The 27,466-nt window shown below is 46.6% G+C and overlaps 1 protein-coding gene across 1 annotated transcript; it reads left to right on the forward strand.

Moving 5' to 3' along the window:
* Window positions 1–1,245: 1,245 nt before the first annotated feature.
* On the forward strand, window positions 1,246–26,933 carry POLD3 (DNA polymerase delta 3, accessory subunit). Its single transcript, XM_081860548.1, has 12 exons — window positions 1,246–1,437; window positions 2,587–2,642; window positions 2,880–2,982; window positions 6,055–6,094; window positions 9,193–9,325; window positions 10,553–10,820; window positions 11,101–11,173; window positions 12,654–12,804; window positions 14,962–15,068; window positions 20,266–20,354; window positions 23,143–23,221; window positions 24,715–26,933. Exons 1-12 carry the CDS (start codon window positions 1,378–1,380, stop codon window positions 24,903–24,905), a joined length of 1,350 nt encoding a protein of 449 aa, XP_081716674.1. The 5' UTR covers window positions 1,246–1,377; the 3' UTR covers window positions 24,906–26,933.
* The last annotated feature ends 533 nt before the right edge of the window (window positions 26,934–27,466 follow it).

Raw genomic sequence — 27,466 nt, forward strand, 5'->3', positions numbered from 1 at the left:
GAAAAAGCAAGGGGTGAAAAGGTGAAAAATGGCTTTGTCATGTATAATGAGATAAGAATCCAAGGTCTTTGTTCAGACCAGGTTTCTCCATGGTTTTAAGTTTGGTAATAAGTTGCAATTCAGCAGCTTCTCTTTCCAGTCTATTTCTGAAATTCCTTTGTAGTAAAACAGCTACTTTTATACTTTTATACTTTTATACAAAGTAGCTGTTTTACTACAAAGGAATTTCAGAAATAGACTTGCTTTTTCCTGTAAGACCTATGGCAGTCGTTAAGAGTCGTCAACAGGCTCATCACAGCTATCTGCCAATCACCCATTCCCACCACCCTTCTGAGTAATACCCCTCCCCACCTTCTCACTATATAGAAGGGTCTGGTGACTTCTGTTTCAGTGTATCTGAAGAAGTGTGCATGCACACGAAAGCTCATACCTAGAACTAACTCAGTTGGTCTTTAAGGTGCTACTGGAAGGAATTTGTTTTGTTTTGACATTAAGAAGAGGTTGGGTTACACGGATTAACATAGGGAGGGGGGAATATGCAGAGCTGGAGATATGCGCATGCACACGAAAGCTCATACCAAGAACTGACTTAGTTGGTCTTTAAGGTGCTACTGGAAGGAATTTGTTTTGTTTTGAGGTACCACTGTAAACTAAAAGCTTCCCAATACAGATGTCTTTGGAAAGTTGCGTAATCAGATGTCAGAGAGGCAGGGATGGCGCTCCACATATTATTATTATTATTATTATTATTATTATTATTATTATTATTTTGTATGCCGCCCTTCATCTGCAGATCACAGGGCCCTTCTCCACACATAGCACGGGCTGCTGCATACTGTGGAGGAAATGACCAGGGGGATTCCTTGGTTGTAAGAGCTCCCGAATGGAGCCTCCATCTCCAGAGGCAGTCTACCTCTGAATTACCAGCGGCTGAGGGAGGGGCAAAGCAGCAAACCTCTTGGGAGGGCATTCTGGCCTGCCCTAGCGGGGGCAAAAATCTACCCCAGCAAGACGCCACAACCCCGATACGCCGAGGGCCGCCTTCCCTGGAGACCCGGCGCCCTCCCTGGAACCTTCTGGACTACAACTCCCGTCAGCCCCCGGGAGAGCGGCCGAAACGCGCGTGCGCGAGCGCGGGAAGCGGGAAGCGGAGGCGCCTCAGCCGCCTTTGGCCCGGCGCGCTTTCCGTAACGCGCGCGCGCGAAAGAGAAAGACCGCGCTGAGCGTGTCCCCGCGCGGCCGCCGTAGCGCGCTCTTTGGAGGGAGGCCTCAGGTTGCCATGGCGGCGGTGGCGGTTTCCTTCGTCTCCGCTCGGCGCCTGTGAGGGGGAAGTGGGCGAGTGCGGGGCCTAAGTTGGCGCTGCCGACCCGGCCGGCCATGGAGGACGAGCTGTACCTGGAGAACATCGACGAGTTCGTCACGGACCAGAACAGAGTCGTGAGTGGGGGGAGGGGTGCGAAAACGGGGGGGGGGGAGGACCTTCTCGCAGGTGCCTCAGAGGGGGAGGGGCGGGAGGAGGGGGGCTGTTGGGGGAGGGGAGGGGGATTGGGCGGAGCGGGGGGGGCCCCCAACTCACAGAATATTTTTATTTTTACATATAATTTTTTTATTAGTTGTTTTTTTTTTAACCTATCATTTTCAACATGAATTAAACATACTTTTACACCTTATTCAAATGTTTGTCTTCATCAATCCTGTCTGAAAATTTTCCAATCTAATCTCTCAGTATGCATTTCTTACCTTCCAAATTACAGTGGTACCTCGGGTTACATGCGCTTCAGGTTACACACTCCGCTAACCCAGAAATAGTGCTTCAGGTTAAGAACTTTGCTTCAGGATGAGAACAGAAATTGTGCTCCGGCGGCACAGCGGCGGCAGCAGGAGGCCCCATTAACTAAAGTGGTGCTTCAGGTTAAGAACAGTTTCAGATTAAGAACGGACCTCCGGAATGAATTAAGTTCTTAACCTGAGGTACCACTGTACATTTCAAACTCATGACCAATATCTCTATCTTTTTCTGCTTTGTAACACTTCGTATATTTCTCCTTACAAAACTTCTTGTAGTCCTACTGGCGTAATTTGTTGATTGCAGTTGCTCTTCAAATAGTTCATATACTTCTTCCAATCTCCTGTAAATCTCTGGTCCCGCAGGTTTCGAATCCTTCCTGTCATTCTGTCCAATTCTGCATAGTCCATTAATTTCGTCTGCCATACTTCTTTCGTGAAGGCTCCCTGCTGTCCTGAAGAGGCTTCGTACGGCTAAGCCAGAAGCTAGAACAGTGAGAGGGATCGTTGCGCAGCCATCCCTCTTGCTGTTCTGGCTTCTGGGATAGCTGCGCAGCCTGCATTCGCTCCATAAGACGCACACACATTTCCCCTTACTTTCTAGGAGGGGAAAAATGCGTCTTATAGAGCAAAAAATACAGTATATCCTACCTTTAACCTAATGGCAGTGGGTTAAAAGAAATTGGCACAGAAATTACGACCTTGGCTCTCTATGGGCGATTGCAGTAATGATGGTTGGCAGTTTTTTGGAGGGCTGCTGGCACTTGTTGCATGTTGAGATTGGATTGTTCTCCATTGCAGGTAACATACAAATGGCTGAGCTATACACTAGGTGTTCACGTCAACCAAGCTAAGCAGTAAGTATTGATATATTGATAAAAAGTCTTCTCAACTGTAGCTTCAGTTCTCCTCTTAAGGCTAAATAATTCTCCGTGGGATTTTTTAAAAAAAGATTGAGTAGAATAATTATTTGTTGGACTCTTGACCCACCAGGCCACCTCCAAGGTGTGTGGTCTGCATTCACTAATAATAACTTTATCAAGGAACTAAAATCTTCATTTTAGTGTCTCTGTCCCTTGCCCTCATTTGCACAGGATGTTGTATGACTATGTGGAACGAAAGCGGAAGGAGAATTCAGGAGCCCAGTTGCATGTCACCTATTTAGTGGCCGGAAACCTCGTTCAGAATGGACACACAGTGAGTGCACAGCTTCTTCCATTAACAAGTACAAATGCGGTGGAGTTCAGTGGGTTACAAAGGGAAACAGAGCTTTCTGTTTGGATTTTCATTTGGAAAAGAAACCAGAATCCTTTCTCCTAGGTATCATGTCAGAGGAAATAAAAAGAACAGTCAGACCAATATTTATGTATGCAACTACGGCGGCAAGGTTATTGATTGCCAAAAATTGGAAAAGCAGCAGTGTCCCAACTAAAACAGACTGGTTATCTAAAATGATGGAATACTTCCATATTGCCGAAGTAACAGGGAGGATAAGAGGAGATATGGTACAAAAAGTGAATAAGGAGTGGGCTATCTTTAAGGAATCCATCAGAATTTATGTGGAAAAAGTAGAATTTCTGAAAGATACTGAGTGAATCCAGAAAATGATTAGAGCGAAAGGAGAGTAAAGTTAAGATAAAAGAAGAGATTAAAGAAATAATGAAATCCATTTAAGCTAGTTGGAAAAATAGTAACAAGAATGGCTGGAAGTCAAGTTACTTAGTGGGTGTTCATGTGGGGTAGGTGTGTAGGTATGTTGATATGTATAGTATAAAGGTAAAGGGACTCCTGACCATTAGGTCCATTCGTGACAGGCTCTGGTATAGTATAGGTAGGTATTATATAGAGTAATGTGTAGTGTAGTGTAGTGTAGTGTAGTGTAGTGTAGTGTAGTGTAGTATAGGTATTATATAGAGTAATGTAGGTATGTTTTATGTTATGAAAATTAGGTAGTGTGTTGTGTACGTGTATTGTGTAAGTGTATATGTATGTGTTTTATATGTTAATAAAATAAATAAATAAAGTACATATAAAGGGAAACAGAGCAGATGGGGCTTATCAACCTGGGAAGGTAGCCCAACCAGGAGAAGGAAGACTCTGATCCTAAACATCCACTGCCTTCTGGGATATCTTTGGGAGAAGAAAAAGCCAAGGAACAAACCCTACACAAATCTGTAGTGGAGTCCCTAAGATGGTTGGATGGCAGCTTGTGCACTTCCTTCCAGAGACTTCTGCAGCCAAGCTGGTGCCAAACATATTGCTCTGTTTTTCTTTGGACCCCATCAATGAGGGTGTGTGTGTGTGTGTCTTGTCGTCTGGGAGGCCTAGGACCTCCGTACACACAGCCCAGGCTTGTGCCCCGAGGAGGTCACCTCAGTGCTGCTAATGCAGCTGCTTGACCTCACCCCCGGAGGCACGCTCCATTGTTAGGACAACGGGCTAAAGAAAGCGCACATTGCTTCTGTAGTCAGTAACAGTTACTGAAATTGTGTCTTACTGAAGCATTAAGTGTTTGGGTTAAAACCAAAGTGACTAAAAATATTTGCATTTCCAACCAACTTTGCTCAGTGTGTTGAGTGTGCTACTTTTCCATACATTCTAGAGCAGCGTTCCATGCAGGAAAAAGTTCGAACGCTGTCATGTCTCTACAGCAGGGGTAACCAACATAGTGCCCTCCAGATAAGGCATCTCCAAACTCGGCCCTCCAGCTGTTTCGGGACTACAACCCCCAAAATCCGTAGCCAACAGGTTAGGAATGATGGGAATTGTAGTCCCAAAACAGCTGGAGGGCCAAGTTTGGGGGTGTCTGATCCAGATGATGCTGGACTACAACTCCCATCATCCCTCACCATTGGCTGTGCTGGCAGGGGCTGATGAGAGTTGCAGTCCACAATGTGGGAGGGCACCCCATTGGCTGCTCTTACTCTACAGCATCTGAGGTCCATGGTGGTAATAGAATCATAGACTTGTAGAGTTGGAAGGGGCTCCAGGGGTCATCTAGTCCAACCCCTTCCAATGCAGGAATCTCAGCTAAAGCATCTATGACAGATGCCCATTCAACCTCTGCTTAAAAACCTCCAAGGAAGGAGAGTCCATCATCTCTTGTGGGAATCTGTTCTTATTGTCAGAAAGTTCTTCCTGATGTTTAGTTGAAATCTTCTTCCTTGTCACTTGAAGCCGTATGTTCAGGTCCTCTCCTCTGGAGCAGCAGAAAACAAGCTTGCTCCATCTTCCATGTGACAGCCCTTAGATATTTGAAGACTGCTATCCTATCTCCTCTCAATCTCCTCTTGCTTCCTTTTGGCATAGAAGTCCTCTTCAAACTTCATTCAATCAGATCTGTTTTCATTGCCTTCCAACAGTGAGTCTTGTATCCAAAGGCTTTCCACACATTTTGGAATCCTGGACAGTGAACAAACGGAAGGTGATGAAAATGGGTACTGGGGGCGGGGGCCAGATCCGGCATGCTTATTCCTGCCCTCCTCATGAGTTGTTAACTGAAGAAGAAATAAATGAAATGGCAACTCTCTTGTAGTAATGAGCTTGGTCCAGCAGAGGGCACTACTGTGCTGCGAAAGGGACATTCCTGAGCACTGGGTGTTTGAAATAAAGGCTTTTCAAGGTTGTGGGAGGTGTTGAGCTGATACTGTTGTCTGTGATGATTTATAACTGATAATTTTAATTGTTTTGTACAATACATTTTGCAGTATGTTGTAGCCCACCCTGGGACCATAGGGTGAATGGTGTATAGTTCATAATAGTAGTAGTAGTAGTAATAATACTAATAATAATATAAAAAATATATATACTGTCAAGGTGTTTGCTGAAAGCTTTTTGGATATTTGGTCTGGCATGCTATATGAGAGGGCAGCCCCCCCCCCCGCCCCGAAATAGGATCACTGCCTAGTACTACAGTGGTGGGCAAGGGAAACCAGAGCTTATGGCACCTAATATCAGGTATCTTATTATTCACACAACAAGAGAAATTCACACAAGTCCTTTTGAAATACTTAAGCTAGAAGTTGGGGGACAAGACTGAGGCTGCAGTCCTAAGTTGCTTTCTTAAAAGTGAGTTTTACTGAGATCTAAAAGATTTTGTTGAATATTGCTTTACTATCTAGAACAAAGATCTCAGGGTCATGAGTTTGAACCCCACGCTGGGCGAAATATTCCTGCACTACAGGGGGTTGGACTGGATAGCCCTTGTGCCCCCTTCCAATTATATGATTTTATATTTTGCTTCTTTAATAAGTTGCCATTTCTTTACAGTGCCACAAGGTTGCAGTAGTGAAAGAAGAAAAGCTGGAAGGTAGGTCCATTGAGAGCAGTGCTTCCAAAGAAGCTTGCTCTGTCTTTGTAAATAATCCTAACATCACTTTTTTCCGTTTGCAAATTTATGAGTTTGGGTAGTATTGCTGGTTTGTCTGGAACACCTTGCTTCCATGCTATTTTCTAAGGATGTCCCCACATTTGTTGCCAACTCACCTCTGTGTCATAGTAATGCCGCTAGAGTGAGGAACGGAAAACACAGCATTTGACATTGGTTTGGAATACTTAATGCAACTATGGTGTGAGAGTGAGGAAGAGAAAATAGACAAAGCTACATAGGACTTCACCTTCACATACCTTTGGAAAGGTGTCTGCAGCAGCAACCTTGGTAGCTTTGTATTTAGGCACTTTGTATCTGGGGGAAGAACTGTAGCCTAATTGTAGGGCATCTGTTTTGCATCCAGAAGTCCCCAGGCACCTCCAGATAGGGCTGGTTTTTAGATCGCTGTCTGGAAACCTGGAGAGTCTCTGCCAGCCAGTATAGAAAATACTGAGCCAGGTGGACCAGTGTTCCTACTCTGTCTAAGGCAGTTTGCATGCAGGTGAGGGAGTGGGTAGGGAAATAATGCAAATAGCCACCTTCCCCCACTGAGCCTCTGATTGCTCTTGGCGTGGAGATTGGTTGGCTGAAATGTGAGAGGGTTAAGGGAGCTTGTACCTGTTGGAAGTCAATTATAATAAAGAGGTGGATGAAGGTTACCTCTGGAGAGGCTCGGCATGTCTTGCCTTATATACTTAACCATTAACTAAAGGTAAAAGGTAAAGGGACACCTGACCACTAGGTCCAGTTGTGGCCGATTCTGGGGTTGCAGCGCTCATCTCGCTTTATTGGCCAAGGGAGCCGGCGTACAGTTTCTGGGTCATGTGGCCAGCATGACTTAAGATTTCTGCATACATGACTTAAGATTTCGGCATACAGTTTCTGGGTCATGTGGCCAGCATAACCAGAGCAGCGCACGGAATCGCCGTTTACCTTCGCGCTGGAGTGGTACCTATTTATCTACTTGCACTTTGACGTGCCTTTGAACTGCTAGGTTGGCAGGAGCAGGGACCAAGCAACGGGAGCTCACCCCATTGCGGGGATTCGAACCGCCAACCTTCTGGTTGGCAAGTCCTAGGCTCTGTGGTTTAACCCACATTGCCACCCATGTCCTGTGAACCATAAACCACTGTATCCCAAAAACTTGAGGGAAATAACTTAAAAGAGCACAAACCCCTTTAATGCAGAATAGAACCTAGACTGAATGTTAACAAGCCACATACCTGGTTTAAACTCTAATTTCTGAATGCTCAGTCCTTTTTCATTCCTAAGGGGACATTGCCTACATGTCAGCTTTCCCCTACCCTGTTCTACTCGCTCCTTTCATCCAGTTAAACCTCTGTGTTGTCTGACCTTTCTCAGGGGGAGTTGTCATGCTTCCTGTCCCCTCTTGCCTTTTCCTCTTTACGGGTTCCCCTTCCCCCCCTCAAGCCACACAAACAGTATTCAAGGACTAGACTCTCAAACAACTTCCCAACAATTGTCAATTTGGTGCTCCAGTTGCTGCAGTCCCTGAGGTCAAACACGGAGGAGACAGATGATCAGGTGTTCCCTGAATGAGTTGTCCTGAAGCACTCTCCTTGGAAGTCTCCTCTTCCTGGTTTGAGCACATGCAATTTTTCAGTTGCGGCCAGGACAATATCCCTCCCTGCTTTGAGGACTATGACAAGCACCAGACCCAGGCCTGGGTGGAGAGCCAGGCTTGTCCACATTGGGCTGTGCTGTCCTTTGCAGGCACATGAAGCACTTCTGAAGCACACCGTGATTGCGGGGAGAATCCTGCCCCATCTCCAAACACAGGCAGTTAGAGCTTCAGAAGCGTGGTGCAATGCGTACTAGTCCCAGCCCTCATCCTGAGCTTGGAAAAAGTGATCTTTTCCCAGTCTTGCACTCTGCTCCAGAAGCACTTAGACAGCCTCTGAGATCCAGCACGACACCAGAGATAAAGATCCCATCCCAGGCAACAATTCTGGCCAGAATCAATGTGCTTCTGGCTGCAAGTCTGTCCTGCAAAAATTGTGCAACCTCAGCCAGTTGTCCGCATGGGGTGGGAGGTGGGGAAGTGTGATGCAGAAGCGAAAGCATCTGAGATTACAGCCAGCTACTGTAGAGGTGAGGCAGACATTCCTCCAGACTTCTGTTTCGACCAAACTCTGCTTCGTGTGATCTGATACAGCCTTGGCAGAAGCGCTTGGGCTGCAAGCCCTCAGATTGTTATCGCAGGGCTAATGTTTCTCCTTCCCAGGGGAGAGGCATGTGGGCTAGACATTTTGACTACAAATGCTTTTGTAGCCATAATTCAGCTGTATGGTAGACAGTCTTACATTGTGAGTCTCTTGACCGCCAAACGTTCAGCTGCCAAGAGCATGATAGTTTCAGAATAGCCGCTTTAGGTACTGAGTGAAACTGGCAAGGAGCAATGCAGCCTTCTCCTGAGAGTCTTCTAAGGTGTCCTGGGATTGGTTCGTTTGTTGGGTGTCCATTCTCGATTTTAAGAGTTATCCCCTCCCAATGTTTCCCCCAGTTTTGTGCCATGATCATACACATACAGTGGTGCCTCGCAAGACGAAATTAATCCGTTCCTTGAGGCTCTTCGTATAGCGGTTTTTTCGTCTTGCGAAGCAAGCCCATTAACAGCTTAGCGGATTAGTGCTTTTAGTGGCTTTTAGCGGATCAGCTGATAAGCGGCTTAGCGGCTTAGGAAAAGGGGGGGGGGAACCCGCAGGAACTCGCAAGACATTTTCGTCTTGCGAAGCCAGCCCATAGGGAAATTCGTTTTGCGAAGCGGCTCCAAAACGGAAAACCCTTTCGTCTAGCGGGTATTCCGTCTTGCGAGGCGTTCGTCTTGCGGGGCACCACTGTATTGCCATTGTATATGGAGGCACCAGTTTGCACAAGCTTCATCTGAGCATACAAGTATGGCCTCCCAGCAGCCCGGTGCACTCCCAGATCGCTTGTTGAGTTGTGAACCATGCCACTGCAAAATGGTTGCTTTTTATAAGGTCCTTTCCATTTCACAGACCTGTCTTCCTTTTCAGCAATGAAGTCGAAGCTGTCCACCGTTGCCAGCGTGCACGTCTACAGCATCCAAAAAGCCATGCTCAAGGACAGCAGTCCGCTCTATAACACGGACTACGATGTCATCAAAGCAAACCTGCAGAACTGCAGCAAGTGAGTTCTGTCTTGGTAACTGATCTGCTGGTCATCCAGATAATCCCACCTTTATCTTGCCGTCATTGTAGATTGTGCTCAGGCTGTAAGCGATCTCCAAGGCCCATCCCAGAGGGTTCCTTCTTGTGCCCCTGCAGTAGTGGTTTCCCCCACTCTGCTAGGAAAAGTTTTGAGCTGTTTCTCCCCCCTCACAGTGCTGGTTTTTCTTTTGCTTACTGTTTCAATTCAGAGTCGGCAGCATGCAAAGTGTTCCAAACTTTTCCTTTCTGACAGTCCGTTCAAGTTTAATTGCTATGTTCTCATTTACCGTATTGGCCCGAATATAAGCCACACCTTTTTTCCTAATTCCAACCGTGAAAAGTTAAAAGTGCAGCTTAAATTTGTGACCTTGCAAAAATTGACTTTTTTTCGATATCGCTGCTGAAACAGACATACAGTAAAATGGAATGGGTGTGAGTGCCTGCAGAATTTTAAGGGAGTGGCTTATAGTTGGGTATTGTCTTTTTTTCTCCCCCCCCCCCATGAATTTTAAAGGTGCGGCTTATATTCAGGCCAATACAGTATTGCTTCACTTGGATTGACTGAGTGATTATTATTTATTTAATTCATAAAAACTGAACGTATCTTAATTGTAAAAAAATCTCAAAGATGTTTACAAAAGATGAACAGTAAAATCAAGAAAAAATTACAACCCTACTTTAAGGCATGCAGAAGCTAAAATACTAAAACAGGTTAAAATCACCTCAACTTTCTAAGCAGCTGAGTAAACTTGTCTAAACTGGAATGTTTTTAGCAGGTGCAAAAAGAGTACAGTGAAGGCACTACTTGATCTCAATAGGCAGGGAGTATTTCATATATTTATATCCTGCCCTTTCCCCCAAGTTGGCATGAAAATAATTTTGTTCTTCTGGCCAGTTCTCTTCAGTGAAAAGAGATTCCCTTGCTTCCTGCCCACACCGCTGTGCTTGGGCAAGTGACTCTTAGGACAAGTTTAAAAGACATTTGTATAAAATGGAACAGAAACCTTTCTTGGTCTACTCCCATCTTATTGGTCAGTATGACATAACGTTGTCGCACATGTTTAAGGAATGCATGAGAAATGAAACAGGAATTGTTTTCTCAGGAAACACCTTTATCCCAAGGCTCTTTGAGAGTTTTTGGCATGGACGTCAAATGTTAAAATTTCCAAGTCGTGCTAACTGAAGTTCCCCCCCTCCTGCTACCCAGGTTTAGTGCTATTCACTGTGCTGCTGCAGTTGCTAGGACAGCCGCTGAAATGTCTCGCGTCGAAACCCCGGCCCAGGTGGATCACCAGCCACCTCATGGCATGGATAAAGCTGCTACTCCTGTGGTCAACGGCCATGCCCCAAGCGCTTCTTCAAAGCAGACCTCCCAGCAGGCCAAGGGCATTATGGGAATGTTTGCAGCCAAGTCTTCCACCAAGTCCCAGGAGACCCCGAAAGAGACCAAAGTGGAAGCTAAAGAGTTGCCAAGTGTAAGTTTCCAGGCTTTGGCACCCTTTGTCATTAGCTATCCTCCCCCCCCCCCCGGGACGCGGGTGGCGCTGTGGGTTAAACCACAGAGCCTAGGACTTGCCGATCAGAAGGTTGGCGGTTCGAATCCCCACGATGGGTTGAGCTCCTGTTGCTCGGTCCTGGCTCCTGCCAACCTAGCAGTTTGAAAGCACATCAAAGTGCAAGTAGATAAATAGGTACCGCTCCGGCGGGAAGGTAAACGGTGTTTCCGTGCGCTTTGAATATGTTCATTCCTTCCAGGCCTCCACAGCAAGTAGCAAGGCACCTGCTAAAGGAAATCTGCTGAACAACTTCTTTGGAAAAGCTGCTCTGGGTAAGGATTGTCGAGCTCCTGCTTGTGTTGCCTGCCCCATTGTCAAGGGCTAAATACAGCTTACAGCATTTACATTCAAATCCTTGGCTCCAAAGGGCTTATTATAGCTAGATAAAGGATAAACTAGCAATTTGTTCCTAAGCATGTCTCTTCATTTGCAAATCTTAAGGAGTTCAGCGGGGAAATATAGGTAAAATGTTTTCAGCAGGCTTGATGAGGATGCCAGCATAATGTCAATAGGCAGGGATTTCCATGGCACAGGTGCTGCCATTTTTTGGCTCCTCCACTGAAGGTCTGGAGGGTGGCAACACGAGAAGAGGCCTTTCCAGTGTTGGCTTCTCACTTGTGCTCTACCCAGAGGCTCACTTGGTGCCTTCATTACTTATCTTTAGGCACCAGGCAAAAAGATTTAATTTCCCCAGGCCTGTGGCTTTTAGTTATCTGTGGGTAGGTTTTTTTAACCTTTAAAAAATATGAATGAGTTTTATATTTTTATCTTGTTTCAGTTTTATGCTGGTTTCAATGTGTGTGTCACTGATTTGTTGTTGTAAATCACTTTGAATTATTTTGTTGGAAAAAAGCGACAAATAAGACTACTTAAAAAGAAATAAATCCTGCTGTACATGCAGACCAGGCCTGAGTACAGTGGTGCCCCGCAAGACGAATGCCTCGTAAGACGAAAAACCCGCTAGACGAAAGGGTTTTCCGTTTTTCGAGGCGCTTCGCAAGATGAATTTCCCTATGGGCTTGCTTCGCAAGACGAAAACGTCTTGCGAGTCTTGCGATTTTTTTCACTCCACCCCTTTTTCTAAGCCACTAATAGCCACTTAGCCACTAAGCCGCTAATAGCGCTAATCTGCTAAGCCGCTAATAGGGTTGCTTCGGAAGACGAAAAAAACGCTAGACGAAAAGACTCGCGTACAGTGGTGCCTCGCAAGACGAAAAGAATCCGTTCCGCGATTCTCTTCGTATAGTGGTTTTTTCGTCTTGCGAAGCAAGCCCATTGACAGCTTAGCAGATTAGCGCTATTAGCAGTCTAGCGGCTTTTAGCGATCAGCTGAGAAGCGGCTTATCAGCGGATCAGCTGTTAAGCGGCTTAGCAGCTTAGGAAAAGCAGGAAAAAAGCAGAAAAAACCCGCGGGAACTCGCAAGATATTTTCGTCTTGCGAAGCAACCCCATAGAGAAATTCGTTTAGCGAAGCGCCTCCAAAACGGAAAACCCTTTCGTCTAGCGGGTTTTCCGTCTTGCGAGGCGTTCGTCTTGCAGGGCACCACTGTACGCTTGGGACTGCTGTATTGTGTGTGATTTATTACACTGCTCCAGTAGCCTCTGTCCAGATTTTCTTTTGTCGTTTTGCAACATACTTCTATCCCTTCCCCACCTTTTGTGAGAGTAGAGCCCCTTGTTGTAGCCAGATCCTACCATAGGGAGCAAACTGGTAAACTGCAGCCTTCCTGCTTTCCCTTGTGACCAATGCAGGCAAAGCAAGCCCTGAACCCGAACAGCGAAAGGAAGACAAAGCTGCAGCCAAGTCCCCAGTGGAACCCAAATCACTTCCGGGTGCATCAGAACGTGAGAAACCCAGCAAGAAAGCTGATCCTGCAAGAGAACAGCTGAAGGACAAAAAAAGGTAGCCCTCCCCATTTAAGTTTGTGGTTGTCTAAGGCTTTTGGGGTATAAATGGCCAGCTTGGCTCATTCATCTGCAGGAGTTCATTGTACTGTAAAGGAGTGCCTGGAAGGGGAGGAATCAGGCATACAGATTTTTAAAAGGCCGAGTCAAGCACTGAATTGCATAAGAAGTCTTGAACTCCATTGACTTTCTTCCAGACTGATTGCACTTCTAAATGCTCAGAAACTAGGCGCAGGATTGCAAATGACGTCAGTATTAAAGCTGGGGCTCGTTGCTGTTTTCCATCCTAATTTTTCTTTTTAAAAACCACTCAAAATGTGCACACACAATGCAGTGTTTTGGTGTAATACTTGAGTATTACACAAATAACAAACAGTCCAGTGATTCAGCTTTAAACTAGCTGCAATTGTCATCACTTCTCTGATTCTGATTTTGAGAGCAGCAGAGCAAAAGCTGCTAGATACTCTGCAACTGCTAAACCTAAATTTGTGTCCAGAGTAAATTTTACCAATATTGCAGGCTTCTGTGAGTTTCTGGAGCTCAGATACTTCTCTTCAGCGCTAGATTTGTATGTGTATAGAGTGCCTGGAAGGACTGAGGTGCAGGTGGGGAGCATTGTAGGGGGGTGCAGAAAGGAACGGGTTGTTGAAAGACAGAGCAAGACAAGAAAAACGCATGCATGCATGCACACACCCCATATTGCATTTGTATACTTTAGCTTGGTGCCTAATAGAAATCTATCACAGGATGACAGGAATAGCTGCTTCACCAGAATCATATAATAGCAGAATTCTGGACTGGTATCCTTCTGTGCTTACTTTTAATTTTAGCTCAAGCATTTGTCTGCAGCCTGGTGTGGGCAGTTTCCTGTTGTGGAGGCCCCCTCCTCGCTTGACTTTTAGCCAGTCAGCTGATTCTAACTAGCTGCCTTGTTTTTTGCCCCAGAGGCCTGGAGAAAAGGATGCCCCTTTGGCAGAAGAGCAGAGGCCGCAGTGCCCAGAGTTGTCTCTGCCACCAGCGCTAGCTCGCTGGCACCTTCCCATCAATGCTGAAAGAAGCCATTTAATTTATTTTTTTTCCACTAGTAAAAATATGATCATGCTAAAATGTATTTCAAAGCCACTCCAGACATCTGAGACACTACCTCATAGCGACTCCATTAAAAGGGTATTGATTGAGCATTTGAGACATGATTTCTTGTAAAAACTGTGCTTTGGGGACAAACTTGTTTAGACCCCCTGAGGCAGGATGAGATCCCAGGTCTGGGGGATATTAGCTTTCACAGCTCTGCAGTCACTTTGGTAACGTGGCATTTTGCATCTGAGATGTCATTGACTTTTACGTCCTGCCCTGTTCAAGGGTTCAGAACAAGTTGATTCGTTTTGAGGGATCTTGGGTGGGCTGCTGGTCGATGCTGTTTTTAATAACATATTGTTTTGTTGGCCTCAAGTCAGAGGGTGCTGGCTGGTAGTTACCGCGGTGGCACTGAGGTCTAAACCACTGAGCCTCTTGGGCTTGCTGATTGGAAGGTCGGCGGTTCGTATCCCCATGACGGGGTGAGCTCCCATTGCTCTGTCCCAGCTCCTGCCAACCTAGCAGTTCGGAAGCATGCCAAAAAGTGCAAGTAGATAAATAGGTACCACTCCAGCGGGAAGGTAAAACGGCGTTTCCATGCACTGCTCTGGTTTCAGTCTTCCGTTGTGCCAGAAGCGGCTTAGTCATGCTGGCCACATGACCCGGAAAAACTGTCTGCGGACAAACATCTGCTACCTCGTCCTGTAAAGTGAGATGAGCGCCGCAACCCCAGAGTTGTCAACAACTGGACTTAACTGTCAGGAGTCCTTTACCGTTACCTTTTCCAATTGCTAGGAAACCAGTTTCCTCTGGATAGAATCACTACCTTGGTTTGTTCTGTTCGTTTTTGATTGCAGAACATACATGACCCTGGGAGCATCTTTTCAGCTCGCTTCTTCCTCTAGAGTTCAGTGCATGCAGCCGTCTTTTAATTACAGGTGGTAGAAGAGGAAAAGCATGCTGCTATTGTTCTTTGCTCCAGATTAGCAGTTGCACGTTTTGCGTTTGGAGAAGTTGTTCTCTTTTCACCTGTTCCACACCCCCAAATACATTTGAAGTGACGAGCCTTATTTGTTTGCAGAATAAAGAGGCTGGAGATGTCAGATGAGGAGGAGAAAGAGGTTGAGAGCCTGAAGAGAAAGAGGCGTCGGATCAAACAGCCTCAACCCGAGAGCAGCGATGACGAGGGTAAATGGAAGATGGTGGGTGGAGGTTTGATGAGATTGCAGTTACATTGAAGCCAGTACAGTGGTGCCTTGCAAGACGAAATTAATCCGTTTTGTGAGGCTCTTCGTATAGCGGTTTTTTCGTCTTGCGAAGCAAGCCCATTGACAGCTTAGCGGATTAGCGCTATTAGCGGTTTAGCGGCTTTTAGCGGATCAGCTGATAAGCGGCTTAGGGCTTAGGAAAAGGGGGGGGGGAAACCCCGCAGGAACTCGCAAGACATTTTCGTCTTGTGAAGCAAGCCCATAGGGAAATTCGTTTTGCGAAGCGTCTCCAAAACGGAAAACCCTTTCGTCTAGCGGGTTTTCCGTCTTGCGAGGCGTTCGTCTTGCGGGGCACCACTGTATCTCTAGTAGATCCTGGTCTTCTTGGAAGTGGGTACAGCATTGCTAAGCACCTGCCCTGAATAAGTGCAAAGTCTCGTCGGACGAGGCTTCTCTTTCTATAAATGGTTATTCTTTCTGCCCAGGCATACGACCCTTCGTCTTACCACTAGTGAAATGCAGACTGCCATGCTGAAAAGAGATCAGCTCTTTGCAGGTGTTTTATTTATTTCTGAGTTGCAGAATTCTTCCCCATCATATTGGTTTCAAATGAGCCGGGGGGGGGGGGGGGCTTAACAAAGAGCTTCCAATAAAACACAGCTCATGAAAAGGAGATGCAGCAGAAATTAAAAATATACGATATGTGATTAACAAAGCAGGCTTAATTTCTGCAGAAATTAACAGAAATTAAATCTGCTTTGTAAACCAAAGCCTGAGCCCTCTCTCTGATACAGTGGCAACAGAGGTGGTGGCAATGAGAAGTCTGTTGTAACCAACTAAGTTCTGCTCTTGAGTAGAGCTATTGAAAGGAATGGATTTAAGTCATAACCACAAATATAAGTGGATCTGCTCTTGAGTATGGTTAATGTTGGAGACAACCCTTTGTTACGCAAGATACACAAATACCCATAATTCACTTTCTCTATGGAATCCATGATATTTCTTTTGCAAGAAACTTGGATCTTTTTCTTTTTAGCATAACCTTGATAATAGGTAAGCGAAGGGCAATAGGAACTGTGTATGGAAGACAGTATCCCAAATGAAAGGCAGGATGTAATTTAAAAACAAGTAAGGGGAGGCAGGAAGACAAGCACAGTAGCTCCCACCCCAAATACTGACACCCTCTGCAAGTATCAGCAGTCTCTCTTTCAAATGCATCTCCGCAGCCCTCTGGACCAGCAGCTTTCTGGGTGATTTTTTTAAAAAGAAAGGTAAGATTTTTTAAAAGACATTTCTTGCAGAGTGAGACTAGTTGGCTCCCTATTGGAGCTGAGTTCTGTTTCTTGGCAAGAGCCTGCTGCCATGAGTCTCCCCAAAGCTTTTGTTCTGTCTTCTGGGAGCAGCAGCATCTAGCCAGGCCCTCATAACTCACCACAGCTACCTTTTCTCAACGAATAAGCCGGGGTTTGTTTTGTGGAGAGTCGTAGGATTCAAAATTGTTTCTAAAATGGTCCAAGTGATGGCACTGAAAGCCAGGCTGCCAAGACAATGGATACGTCTCCAGGATGCTCACCTGTAACAAGGACTTCTGTGTTCCCATCTGGGCAGATGCAGGGCTGCTCTCTGTAGTAAATTACCGTATCATAAGTTGGGAACCAGATGTAGTGGGAGTAATAATAATAATAATAATAATAATTTATTTATACCCCGCCCATCTGGCTGAGTTTCCCCAGCCACTCTGAGCGGCTTCCACCGAATATTAAAAACAATACAGCGTCAGACATTAAAAACTTCCCTAAACAGGGCCGCCTTCAGTTGTCTTTTAAAAGTAAAATAGTTGTTTATTGCCTTAACATCTGCTGGGAGGGCGTTCCACAGGGCAGGCGCCACTACCGAGAAGGCCCTCTGCCTGGTTCCCTGTAACCTCACTCTGAACCTGCGCTCTGAACACAACAGGCATCCAGCAAGCCAGGCAGCAGAATAAATTTGGGAGGCCAAAGTTAAAGTGTAATTAGCAGCATCACAGAAGAAAACAAAACCAGATACTGTGTTGGTTTGTCCCAGGAAGGCTGGGAATACACAGTTAAAGCTGTTCCTCTGCCTTAAAGGCTGCATGGTGGAAATCGTCATCATAACCTTTGCTGCTGCCATTTAGTATTCGTATACCAACATCAAGGTACAAATGGTACCTTGTCACTTTTTGCAGTTAAGGTATATAAGCACCTGGTGGACAGGCTGGAATTTTTCAGTAGCACCTTGCAAGTTACAAAGGGGCTTGCTGGAGGGGTGAACCGGATTTTTCACCTCGACCCCAACTGCATTTATTCTCACAATCGGATAACCGCGAGAATTTGGGATTTAAGCCCTTAAAGGAACCTCTTGGTTACTGCATCAGTCCTCATCAATACGATGACAGCACACCTTGGCTGCTGTCACCGCTTCATCTGACTGCGCATATTGAGGTGTGTATTTTTGTGCGATGCCCCATGCGCTGCCATCTACCTCGCTGCTCGTGTTTCCACTCCTCCCCTGACAGAAGAACGCAATTCATTCTTCCGTGGTTGGAAGCCGTCCACCAGTAGATCTCAGCCCTGCTTAACCTGCGAAAGGTCGCTTGGCCTGATGCCTGGCCCAGACGCAGCATTCCTGGTATTGACCTAATAAGCTGGGCTGGTTTCATGTCCAAAAATACACAAGTCGCAACTATGGTATGATCACAGAGCTGCCGCCAGCCAAATGTGGATTGAAAGGGAAGCTTGGCTGTTGTTCTGTCCAACATTTCCGTTCTTTCTATTAAGCAAGCAGGTTAGCAGGGCAAGTCCCTTCTCTGCTTGCTTACCCTGAGAGAGACTCCCCATGGCAGTTATTCTCCTTGAACTCAGCAGGGCTTCCTTGCAACCTTTCAACTAGTCAGGGTGACGCAGCGGGGGGTTGAATGATAGAGGTGCCACTGCTAACGCAGTTTCCGCATTCCTGTCAGATCAGGGGAGCATTAAAATGAAATCTGCCTTGTGATCATCAGTGGCTTTCGCCATTCTCTTTGGCAGAACCACAACAGGTTGTAACTTGCTGCTGTAGCTGAACCCAAATAGTGCAGAGTAATCCACGCGAAATGCCCAGGGTTTAGTCGGGAAAGGATCAGAGGACCAAAACATTTTTGAAAGTGTCTTGTGGAATTGAGGAGAGGTTAGTAACCTCTGTATTGACGTGGTTTTTAGACTGCTTGATTGTATCAGGGGTTTTTTTAAGCCACCTCTAGCCATTAGAAGGGATGCGGGTGGCGCTGTGGGTTGCTGATCAGAGGTTTGGCGGTTCGATTCCCCGTGACGGGGTGAGTTCCCGTTGCTCGGTCCCAGCTCCTGCCAACCTAGCAGTTAGAGAGCACGTCAAAGTGCAAGTAGATAAATAGGTACCACTCCGGCGGGAAGGTAAACGGCGTTTCCGTGCGCTGCTCTGGTTTGCCAGAAGCGGCTTAGTTGTGCTGGCCACATGACCCGGAAGCTGTACGCCGGCTCCCTTGGCCATTAAAGCAAGATGAGCGCCGCAACCCCAGAGTCGGTCACTACTGGACCTAATGGTCAGAGCTACCTTTACCTTTACCTTTACCTTTACCTTTACCTTTACCTTTACCTTTATCTTTACCTTTACCTTTACCAGCCATTAGAGATGCATTTTCCCAAAGCTAGTGTCAATGCTTCCAGTTTCATACGTTAAACTGCATTCATGGATATGGTTCAAGAGGAACATACTTTTGATAGGTTTTGCATTCCAGTAAACTGAGGATGGTCTGGTGCAAGGACTGGTTAGATAGTCAAGCTGCCAAGAATTTATCTAATGGCATAGCAGGCCTGAGATGTAGTGGGTATATCACAAGGGAAAGCAGAGTATTTCTGGGTGCCTTTACGAATTTGTCTTCTTACGATCCAGCTCATATAACGCAGCTCCTGCAAAATCTCAAATCTGAGCTTTCAGTACTGAAGGATATGTTTTTATTTGTGCTTGTTGCAGAGAACGTCTTAAATGTGTGAATTTACAGGAGTGTTGGGCTATAACATGAGTTTTTCCGAGGGGGTTGTTAGAAAAGTTGCTTTTGAGTCCATTCTACCACACTTTGCTGTACCCTCTCGCCCAAAGAATCAAGCACATTTAAGAGCCCTAAACGGCCTCAGCCCAGTATACCTGACGTCCAGCGCCGAGGGCCTTCTGGCGGTTCCCTCATTGTGAGAAGCAAAGCTACAGGGAACCAAGCAGAGGGCCTTCTCAGTAGTGGCGCCCGCCCTGTGGAACGCCCTTCCAGCAGATGTCAAAGCGATAAACAACTACCTGACATTCAGAAGACATCTTAAGGCAGCCCTGTTCAGGGAAGTTTTTAATGTGTGACATTTTAGTGTATTTTTTGTCTTTGTTGGAAGCCGCCCAGAGTGGCTGGGGAAACCCAGCCAGATGGGCAGGGTACAAATATATATATATATATATATTTTTAAAAGAGCCTATATTGGCTGACCAAAATGGAGCGTGTACACTTTTGCTTTTGAAAGGTGCCTCACTGCTTCATTTTCCAAGCTGCCATCAGGGCCCTTATGAAGATCAAGCCTCAAATACAGTGTTGCCCCGCAAGAAGAACGCCTCGCAAGATGGAAAACCCGCTAGACGAAAGGGTTTTCCGTTTTGGAGACGCTTCGCAAAACGAATTTCCCTATGGGCTTGCTTCGCAAGACGAAAATGTCTTGCGAGTTCCTGCAGGGTTTTTTCCCTCCCCCCCCCTTTTCCTAAGCCCTAAGCCGCTTATCAGCTGATCCGCTAAAAGCCGCTAGACCGCTAATAGCGCTAATCCGCTAAGCTGTCAATGGGCTTGCTTCGCAAGACGAAAAAACCGCTATACGAAGAGCCTCACGGAACGGATTAATTTCGTCTTGCAGGGCACCACTGTACATATTTCAGTGGCTGATTTAGAAATGAGGCATGTTTGCCCTGGCTTGAACTAGACAGGCAGTAATAAATATCCAGCGTGCCATGTGGAGGCGCACGAGGCTGCTACCATTCCTTGGGTTCTGTGATGGAAGCAAGGCAAAATGCAAAGGTAGGAAAATAAATGAATAGAATGATACAATAATGCTGCAATCTCTCGTTGGGCCATGGTTCCAAAACTGCAACTTAACTCCTCTTTTCCCCTGCAGATGTCCCGGAATCGCCTGTAACTCCTGAAGTGAAAGACCTTTCTCCTGAGCCAGACGCGAACCCAGAGCCTGATCCTCTGCCCATGGAGGTAAAGACTGGCTTTGCAGGCATGTTTCAGACAGTGGGAAACCCCACATTCTGAACATGGGGTTGTTTTTTATACAAACGTCCTTCGCTTGCTTGGCTTACGTAATTTTATGGAGTGGGGAGAGTTTTTGTGAGGTTGGTAAAAAAAAAGGTAAAGGGACCCCTGACCATTAGGTCCAGTCGTGGCCGACTCTGGGGTTGCGGCACTCATATCACTTTATTGACCGAGGAAGCCGACGTACAGCTTCCGGGTCATGTGGCCAGCATGACTAAGCCACTTCTAGCAAACCAGAGCAACACACGGAAACGCCGTTTACCTTCCCACCAGAGCGGTACCTATTTGTCTACTTGCACTTTGACATGCTTTTGAACTGCTAGGTTGGCAGGAGCAGGGACCAAGCAACAGGAGCTCACCCCGTCGTGGGGATTCAAACCACCGACCTTCTGATCGGCAAGTCCTAGGCTCTCTGGTTTAACCCACAGCGCCAACCGTGTCCCTTCTTGTGGGGTTGGAGGCAGAAGGAATTAAGGAGGAAGTCTTGCCTTGGTCTAAACTACATTTCTAAGGTCTCAGTAGAAGCTTCATTTGCTTCTTAATCTTGCTTAAAAATATTTATATAAATGTATCTCAAGCTGTTGCTTCTCATATCACTGGCCCAAAGTGGCAGAATTGGGAATGTAGTGCAAGATGAGTGATTCTCAGTTCAGCTCTAATTGCTTTCAGCGCCTTCTTTGTGACTGATGGGCTTAGTGAGAAGTGAATTCTTCATGGCCACAGCCTCCGTTACAAATGATCCGACCCAGTCATGCAATCACAAGCAGATGCCACTTTGCTCTTAACGCTTGGCTGAAAACCTAAAATTTGGCAAAGAGACAAAACCTATTTGCGTTTTTGTCGGAGTCGGTTAACATCTCCAGAAGCCCAAAAGGTTTCACTTCAGAATCAATTCAGCAATCTTCTCTCTTCAAAGTGGGGTGAATGAAGAAATTGGATGTATTCTGGTTGTTATAAAACGCCACCCAACTTCCAACTCACCCCAGTTATGCACTTTGATTTTAAAAGCTGAACTGAAATTTCTTTTTTTCTTTAGTGGTGCTTGTTTCTGAGTAAATATGCATAGATCCAACCTGTAAAATACACCTCTCCGCTTTTGGAGGCAGAGGGAATTACAAGTGGGGAGAATGCTGTTGCAGTCAGGTCCTGCTTGTGGGTTTCTCACCATTGTGAGAATAATGAGGAGGAGGATAATAATAATAATAATTTATTATATGCTGCCCCTTGGACTGGGTTGCTCCAGTCACTCTGGGCGTCTTCCAACAAATCAAAACATCAAACACAGTAAAACACTGAAATCTTCCCTATACAGGGCTGTTTTCAGGTGAGCCTTTGGCCTAATCCAGCTTGAAGGTGGTTCTTACGTTTTTAATGTTCAGAATCTTCTTTCTTCACACCTTTTGAATTTCAGCTGGTCATTGCTAACTGTAGTGAAAATGGAAAGCCTCATTCTCACCATGACAATGTGGGCCCATTCCCCTAATTACCCTGGCGGGTGAATTTGTCAAAGCCTAGCCATCGCTCTGCCCTTACTCTATGTAAGAAAGTATATGTGCTTGAACCCAGGAATGGTGGGTTGGAATAGCCATTTCCTTCTCCTTCCTGGGGCCAGTTTTGGCTTATAAGGAAGGGCATTTCAAGGGTAAGCCATGGGCTGGTCGTGGAACAGTTGGCTGTTTCCTCTGGAGAGGCATCAGTGCTTGCTGATTAGGGCAGTTCATAAAAAACTTTTTAAAAAAAAAAAAAATGTCTGCTCCAAAGGTCTTACCTTACTACACTAGGGATTATATAGCTACATCTGAAATTTCAGGCATATCAGTTAATACAGTGGTGCCCCGCAAGACAAACGCCTCACAAGACAGAAAACCCGCTAGACGAAAGGGTTTTCCATTTTGGAGGTGCTTTGCAAAACGAATTTCCTATGGGCTTGCTTCGCAAGACGAAAATGTCTTGCGAGTTCCTGCGGGTTTTTTCCCCTTTCCCCCCCCTTTTTCTAAGCCGCTAAGCCGCTTATCAGCTGATCCGCTAAGCCGCTTATCAGCTGATCTGCTAAGCCGCTTATTAGCTGATCCGCTAAGCCGCTAATAGCGCTAATCCGCTAAGCCGCTAATGGGCTTGCTTCGCAAGACGAAGAGACTCGCGGAACGGATTCTTTTCGTCTTGCGCGGCACCGCTGTATTTCGACCCTGCTCCATTAAATTGAAATTTCAGCCTTCACAACAGAAAAACGGCCAAGAAAACAGCTATTTTCGTGGGGGAGGGTTTTTTATAAACCGCTGTACTGAACACCCAATGATTTTCAGTGGAGGAGGGTCGAGGTATTAACTGATATGCATGAAATTTCAGATATAGCTATATAATCCCTGGTGTAGTAAGATAAGACCTGTGGAGCAGGCATTTTCAAAAAAGTTTTTTATGAACTGCCCTAGTGCTGATGGCAACTGTGCTGTGGAATAAAACTCCCCACCCTTTTATAAACTCGCTTTTAAAGGTAGCTTGAAAGCTGCTTGTTGCTAGTAACCCATGATCGATCCAGTGACATTTGCCGAATGTGACACAGTTTCACCTTTGGAACCTGCTTTCCGACCGGAGGAAGCGACCTCTTCCATTGGTAGCACATTGAGCCCCTCCCCTGGTCCCAGGCAACCACTAGAAAGAAGCAAAAAAGTAGATGCTGTTTGTCGCAACGTTCACTGCACACCATCTTCACAGTCTGCACTATCCTCTTTTTCAGGCATCAGCAGGAGAGAAAAAACGAAAGCGGAAGCGAGTGCTGAAGTCCAAAACGTTTGTGGATGAGGAAGGCTGCATAGGTGAGGCTTAGCTATGGAGCTGTCCTGGGATTAACTAATGAACCGTGTTCGTTTTAACTGATCGATTAAGTAACGTTAACAGTAGCAAAAACAGTGAGCTGCTGTTGGATACGGGAGGGCAAATCCCTTTGGGCTCTGTATTAACGGGTGCGGTGCAGTTTGCATAGCATCCTATGTTACCCTGCCAACCTCAGGACGCGCTGTCATTTTGTGTAGGACACCTTTCTCAACACCCGTTGCAAGTGGGGGCCTAGGGAGCCTGGAGGAAAGTGGGGAAGTCTGTCCGTGTGTTGATGAGAAACCCTTGGTGCACATTCGTCATGCAAGCCTCTAGCCTGGGTTTTGTCAAGTTAGAAATGGATTAAGGATCTGACTTTCCAAGTTTGGCCAAGTGCTCTGGCCTCCACTTCAGGCGCCTCTGAAGAAACAGGCTCTTTCTTTTCTGTCTATCCTCAGCCAACCTTCCCCCCCACCCCCCACCCCTCCAAAAGGATGCATACAGAGCTTGCAATAACAAAGATGGACCCCCCCTCCCCTTCCAAAAAAAGTGTGGGTTTTACTCTTTAACTTCAGTCTTTTCTAAACATGTCAAGAGTGGGAAGCTTTCCTTCACCACTTGGAATAAATAGTCCTCTGTGGAATGCTGACATTACGGATTTGCAGTCCAGATCCGGCCCAGTTCATTGCTACCCGCACCTCTGGTGTCTTCTTGGCAGAAGGTCTGGTGTAGCAAAGAAAGAACGGAACGGAATCGTGGTGAGAATTGTTTGGATGGGAGAAGCGGCCTAGCCATACATTCAAGTCAGAGATCTGAATGTTGCCTTTGCTGAACTTCCAGAATGTTTATATTTGTATATGTACATCTGTCAGGGGTTGGGATTAGGGGCATTTGGGTCGTAGGTATGTAGAGGATTTCTAGGTGTCCCACTCCTCCCATGTTTAACTTTGGGTTTGTGTTGGGAGCCAAGCCATTATGGCTTGCATCATTATGGCTTTTCATACTACAGTCATACCTTGGGTTGAATATGCTTCAGGTTGAGAATTTTCGAGTTGCGCTCCGCGGCAACCCGGAAGTAACGGAGTGTGTTACTTCCTGGTTTCACCGCTCGCGCATGCGCAGACGCGCGCCGCTTTTCGCATGCGCAGATGTGCCATCACTAGTTAGGTTTCCTTCTGGATGTGAACGGGGCTCCAGAACGGATCCCGTTCGCATCCCGAGGTACCACTGTATGTGGATTCAGTCTAAGGGTGAGGAAAGGCCAGCGGGCCCAGGAATATAGTTCTGCAGGAGAAGAACGGTGAAGGAAAGATGGGAGTTGAGTTGGGTTGGGCAGCAATCAGGAGTCCGTGTCTTGCTTGCCTCCAGTGGTGGCCTTCAGAATTGGGGGGGTTGATCTGGGGCAGTTTTAAGAGACTGTTGGGTAACCCAGAAGCTGCAAGAATCAGGGACTTTCCAGTGGTGCAACCAGTTCACGCCGCCCTTTTGTTTCCAGTGACCGAAAAGGCTTACGAGAGCGAGTCCTGCACAGACAGCGAAGGCGACTTCCGCTCCAAGCCCTCCACGGCTCGCAAGCCGCCTGCCGGGGCTGCCAAAAAGGAGCCCAAGGAGGAGAAGAGAGGCGCAAAGAGAGCCACAAAGGCCAACAAGCAGGCCTCCATCATGGGCTTCTTCCAGAAGAAATGAGCTCCAGCCACTGCCTGGTTTGCAGAAGCTGCGTCAGAGCAGGCCGCCACCCTTTTTTGAGGCACAAATACTTACCGTGTAAGTGGGCTTTCTCCAGAACCCGGAAACGAGACTTGCCACGCGCAGGAACCTTTCGCTGCCAAAGCTGCTTAGAAAGCAGCCACTACAGGCAACAGAGCCGCTGTTCGAGAATCAAATTAATTTGCTTTGTGCCGGCCTGTTAAATATATATCTCTATATGTAAAGGCCAGTTGTTTCTTTTAGCCGCCCCGTCCTGCGGCAAGCCCCGCAGGTGGGCTGGCTTCTCCCACTGGCTCAGGTCAACGAAATGTGATGCGACTCAGTGTCCCCACCAGCTATCGCTGTCCCACCCCCAACCCTTTCCTCTTCACAGTGGTGCCTTCAGAGAGCTTGATCGAGTCTTCAAGGTTTCTCTGCGGCCAGGCAGCTATTTGGAAGGGAAATCTCGCGGGGCCTTCACACAGTTGCCTGCTCTTGTAGCTATGCGGAAGGGCAGTGATAGCTTAAGAACGTTGGTGGGTCTTTTTCCTTGTCTCAACCAAACGCTGTGAAAGGCGGGAGAAGCCATGGCAGCTTTAGAAATGTCGAAAAGAGTATTCTTGCCGTGAGTCTTGACGCAGGCTGCCTCTCTTATGATAAACACTGGAAATGAGAAACAATTCAGAACCAGCCCGGACTGCCCTCTTCGCTCCATCTGTTTGTATGGGGCTTTTGCCCAAATGATCTTTTGCCCTCCTCGTCTTCCTCCTGTCATTCAGAAGGCGAGCCCAACCAAAGACCGCCTGTAGCTGCTGCCTTGCATGGGGTTTGTATCAGTTTTAGCGTAAACAAGGTGGATTGGGGGTCTCTTGACTGGTTGGCTTCCTTGTTCAACTGCCAAGCAGGGTGTGTGCCCCCCCCCACTTTAATGGAGAAACCACTTGTTAATGAGGAACCAAATGACGAGCAACCCCGTTTCGGAAGATCCAACTCTCTTTTTTAAAGTTAGAATGAAAGGAAGGGAGCAGGGAGGAGACTGGCTATTCTTCTCACAATGCTGCAGTTTGGACAGGTCCGTTTAGTGAAACATTGAGAGAGGGCAAGAATTCCATTCTGGTTTAGTTTAGGTCTAGCGGTGGAGTGGGCGGTCTTCCACAGCCACTCACTAAACCACAACCAAAATAGAGTAGCAGGCAGAGCTGCTGGTGACATTAAAAAAAAAAAAGTCATTTGCCTATTATAGATGGCGCCCAGGCCAAAGGAGAAACAAAAGGGGTTCATTATTCAAACCCTGTATTACAGAAATTATATTTTTATTTTGAGGCTAAGCAGTGGAGGTTTCTCAACCTCCCCAAGCCCCTTCTGAAACTACAGCCTGGTTTCTGAAATCCGTTATTTGAAGGATCAGAATCCGTTCGCGGCTGTTGCAGATGCACGAACTGGCCTGCTCCTCTGACTGGCGTCCTTGGGGGTTTCCCGTTCAGCATGGTGTTCTTGTAGTTGCTGATTTTATAAGGGAGTGCATTCAAGCCTTAGCCCAGGCTGACTTTCCTGCTTGGCCTTCTCTTCCCAGGTTTTCCCTACACATGGGAAGGTGGGTTTGGCAGCATCCTCGCCTCCGACCATTCCTTCCCCAACCTGGTACCCTCCAGGTGAATTTGTCTATTAACTCTCACCAGACACAACCAGCAGGGGTGTTCTGGGGAGAGAGTTACAGCCCAAAACGTGGAGGGCACAAGGTTGAGTGAGACTACTCTAAGGAGTTCAGGCCAACAGCTGAGTAAGGCTTCACATCCTTGGGTTAGCGTTGGTTGTTTTTTAATATGAAATAGGAGGCCTCTATTGGAAAGCCTTACTCCATTTTTTGCCAATCTTTTTTTAAAAACTCTTTCCCAATAAAATAACGCTTTCCCCTTCCTCCTTTCTGTGCTTAGATGTTTATGTTGGGGCGAAAGAGCAAAATGTTAAATAAAGATGCGGTCTTCTGCTAAACATCTTTTTTTTAATAAATAAAAAAATCTTGCTGAAGAGATGTTTTTGTGTCTGAACTTGTGATACTACCGCTTGGCTGAAGCATTTTCATTGAGCTTTGAAGGTTTTTCCATGCAACCGAATACTTAAGGATGGAGTCGTCCAAGAACTGTCTCTATCATGTTCAGAAGTACAAATACACATATAATTTAAAAGCCAGCTGGAATTCCTCACCTATCGCAGGGCAGCCAGGGATTTCAGAAGGGGCTTTTGAGCTGCTGAGCCTGCTGTCGACCCTTTCCTTTGCATGGAGGAAGCAGTCACATGACAGCTGGGCTCATATTGCTCGCCCATCAGCAACATGCAGGCTGGGGCTGATGGGAGTTGTGGCCCAAAACATCTGGAGGGGCACCAGGGGGGCATAGGTGCCCCAGAACCTGTACTACTCTGTGATTGGACAGGGGTGGCACTGTGGTCTAAACCACTGAGCCTCTTGGGCTTGCCAGTCAGAAGGTCGGCAGTTTGAATCCCCGCGATGGAGTGAGCTCCCGTTGCTCTGTCCCAGCTCCTGCCAACCTAGCAGTTCGAAA

Source organism: Podarcis erhardii, assembly GCF_964252035.2.
Source record: "Podarcis erhardii genome assembly, chromosome: 4".
In the NCBI taxonomy this organism is placed as follows: domain Eukaryota; kingdom Metazoa; phylum Chordata; class Lepidosauria; order Squamata; family Lacertidae; genus Podarcis; species Podarcis erhardii.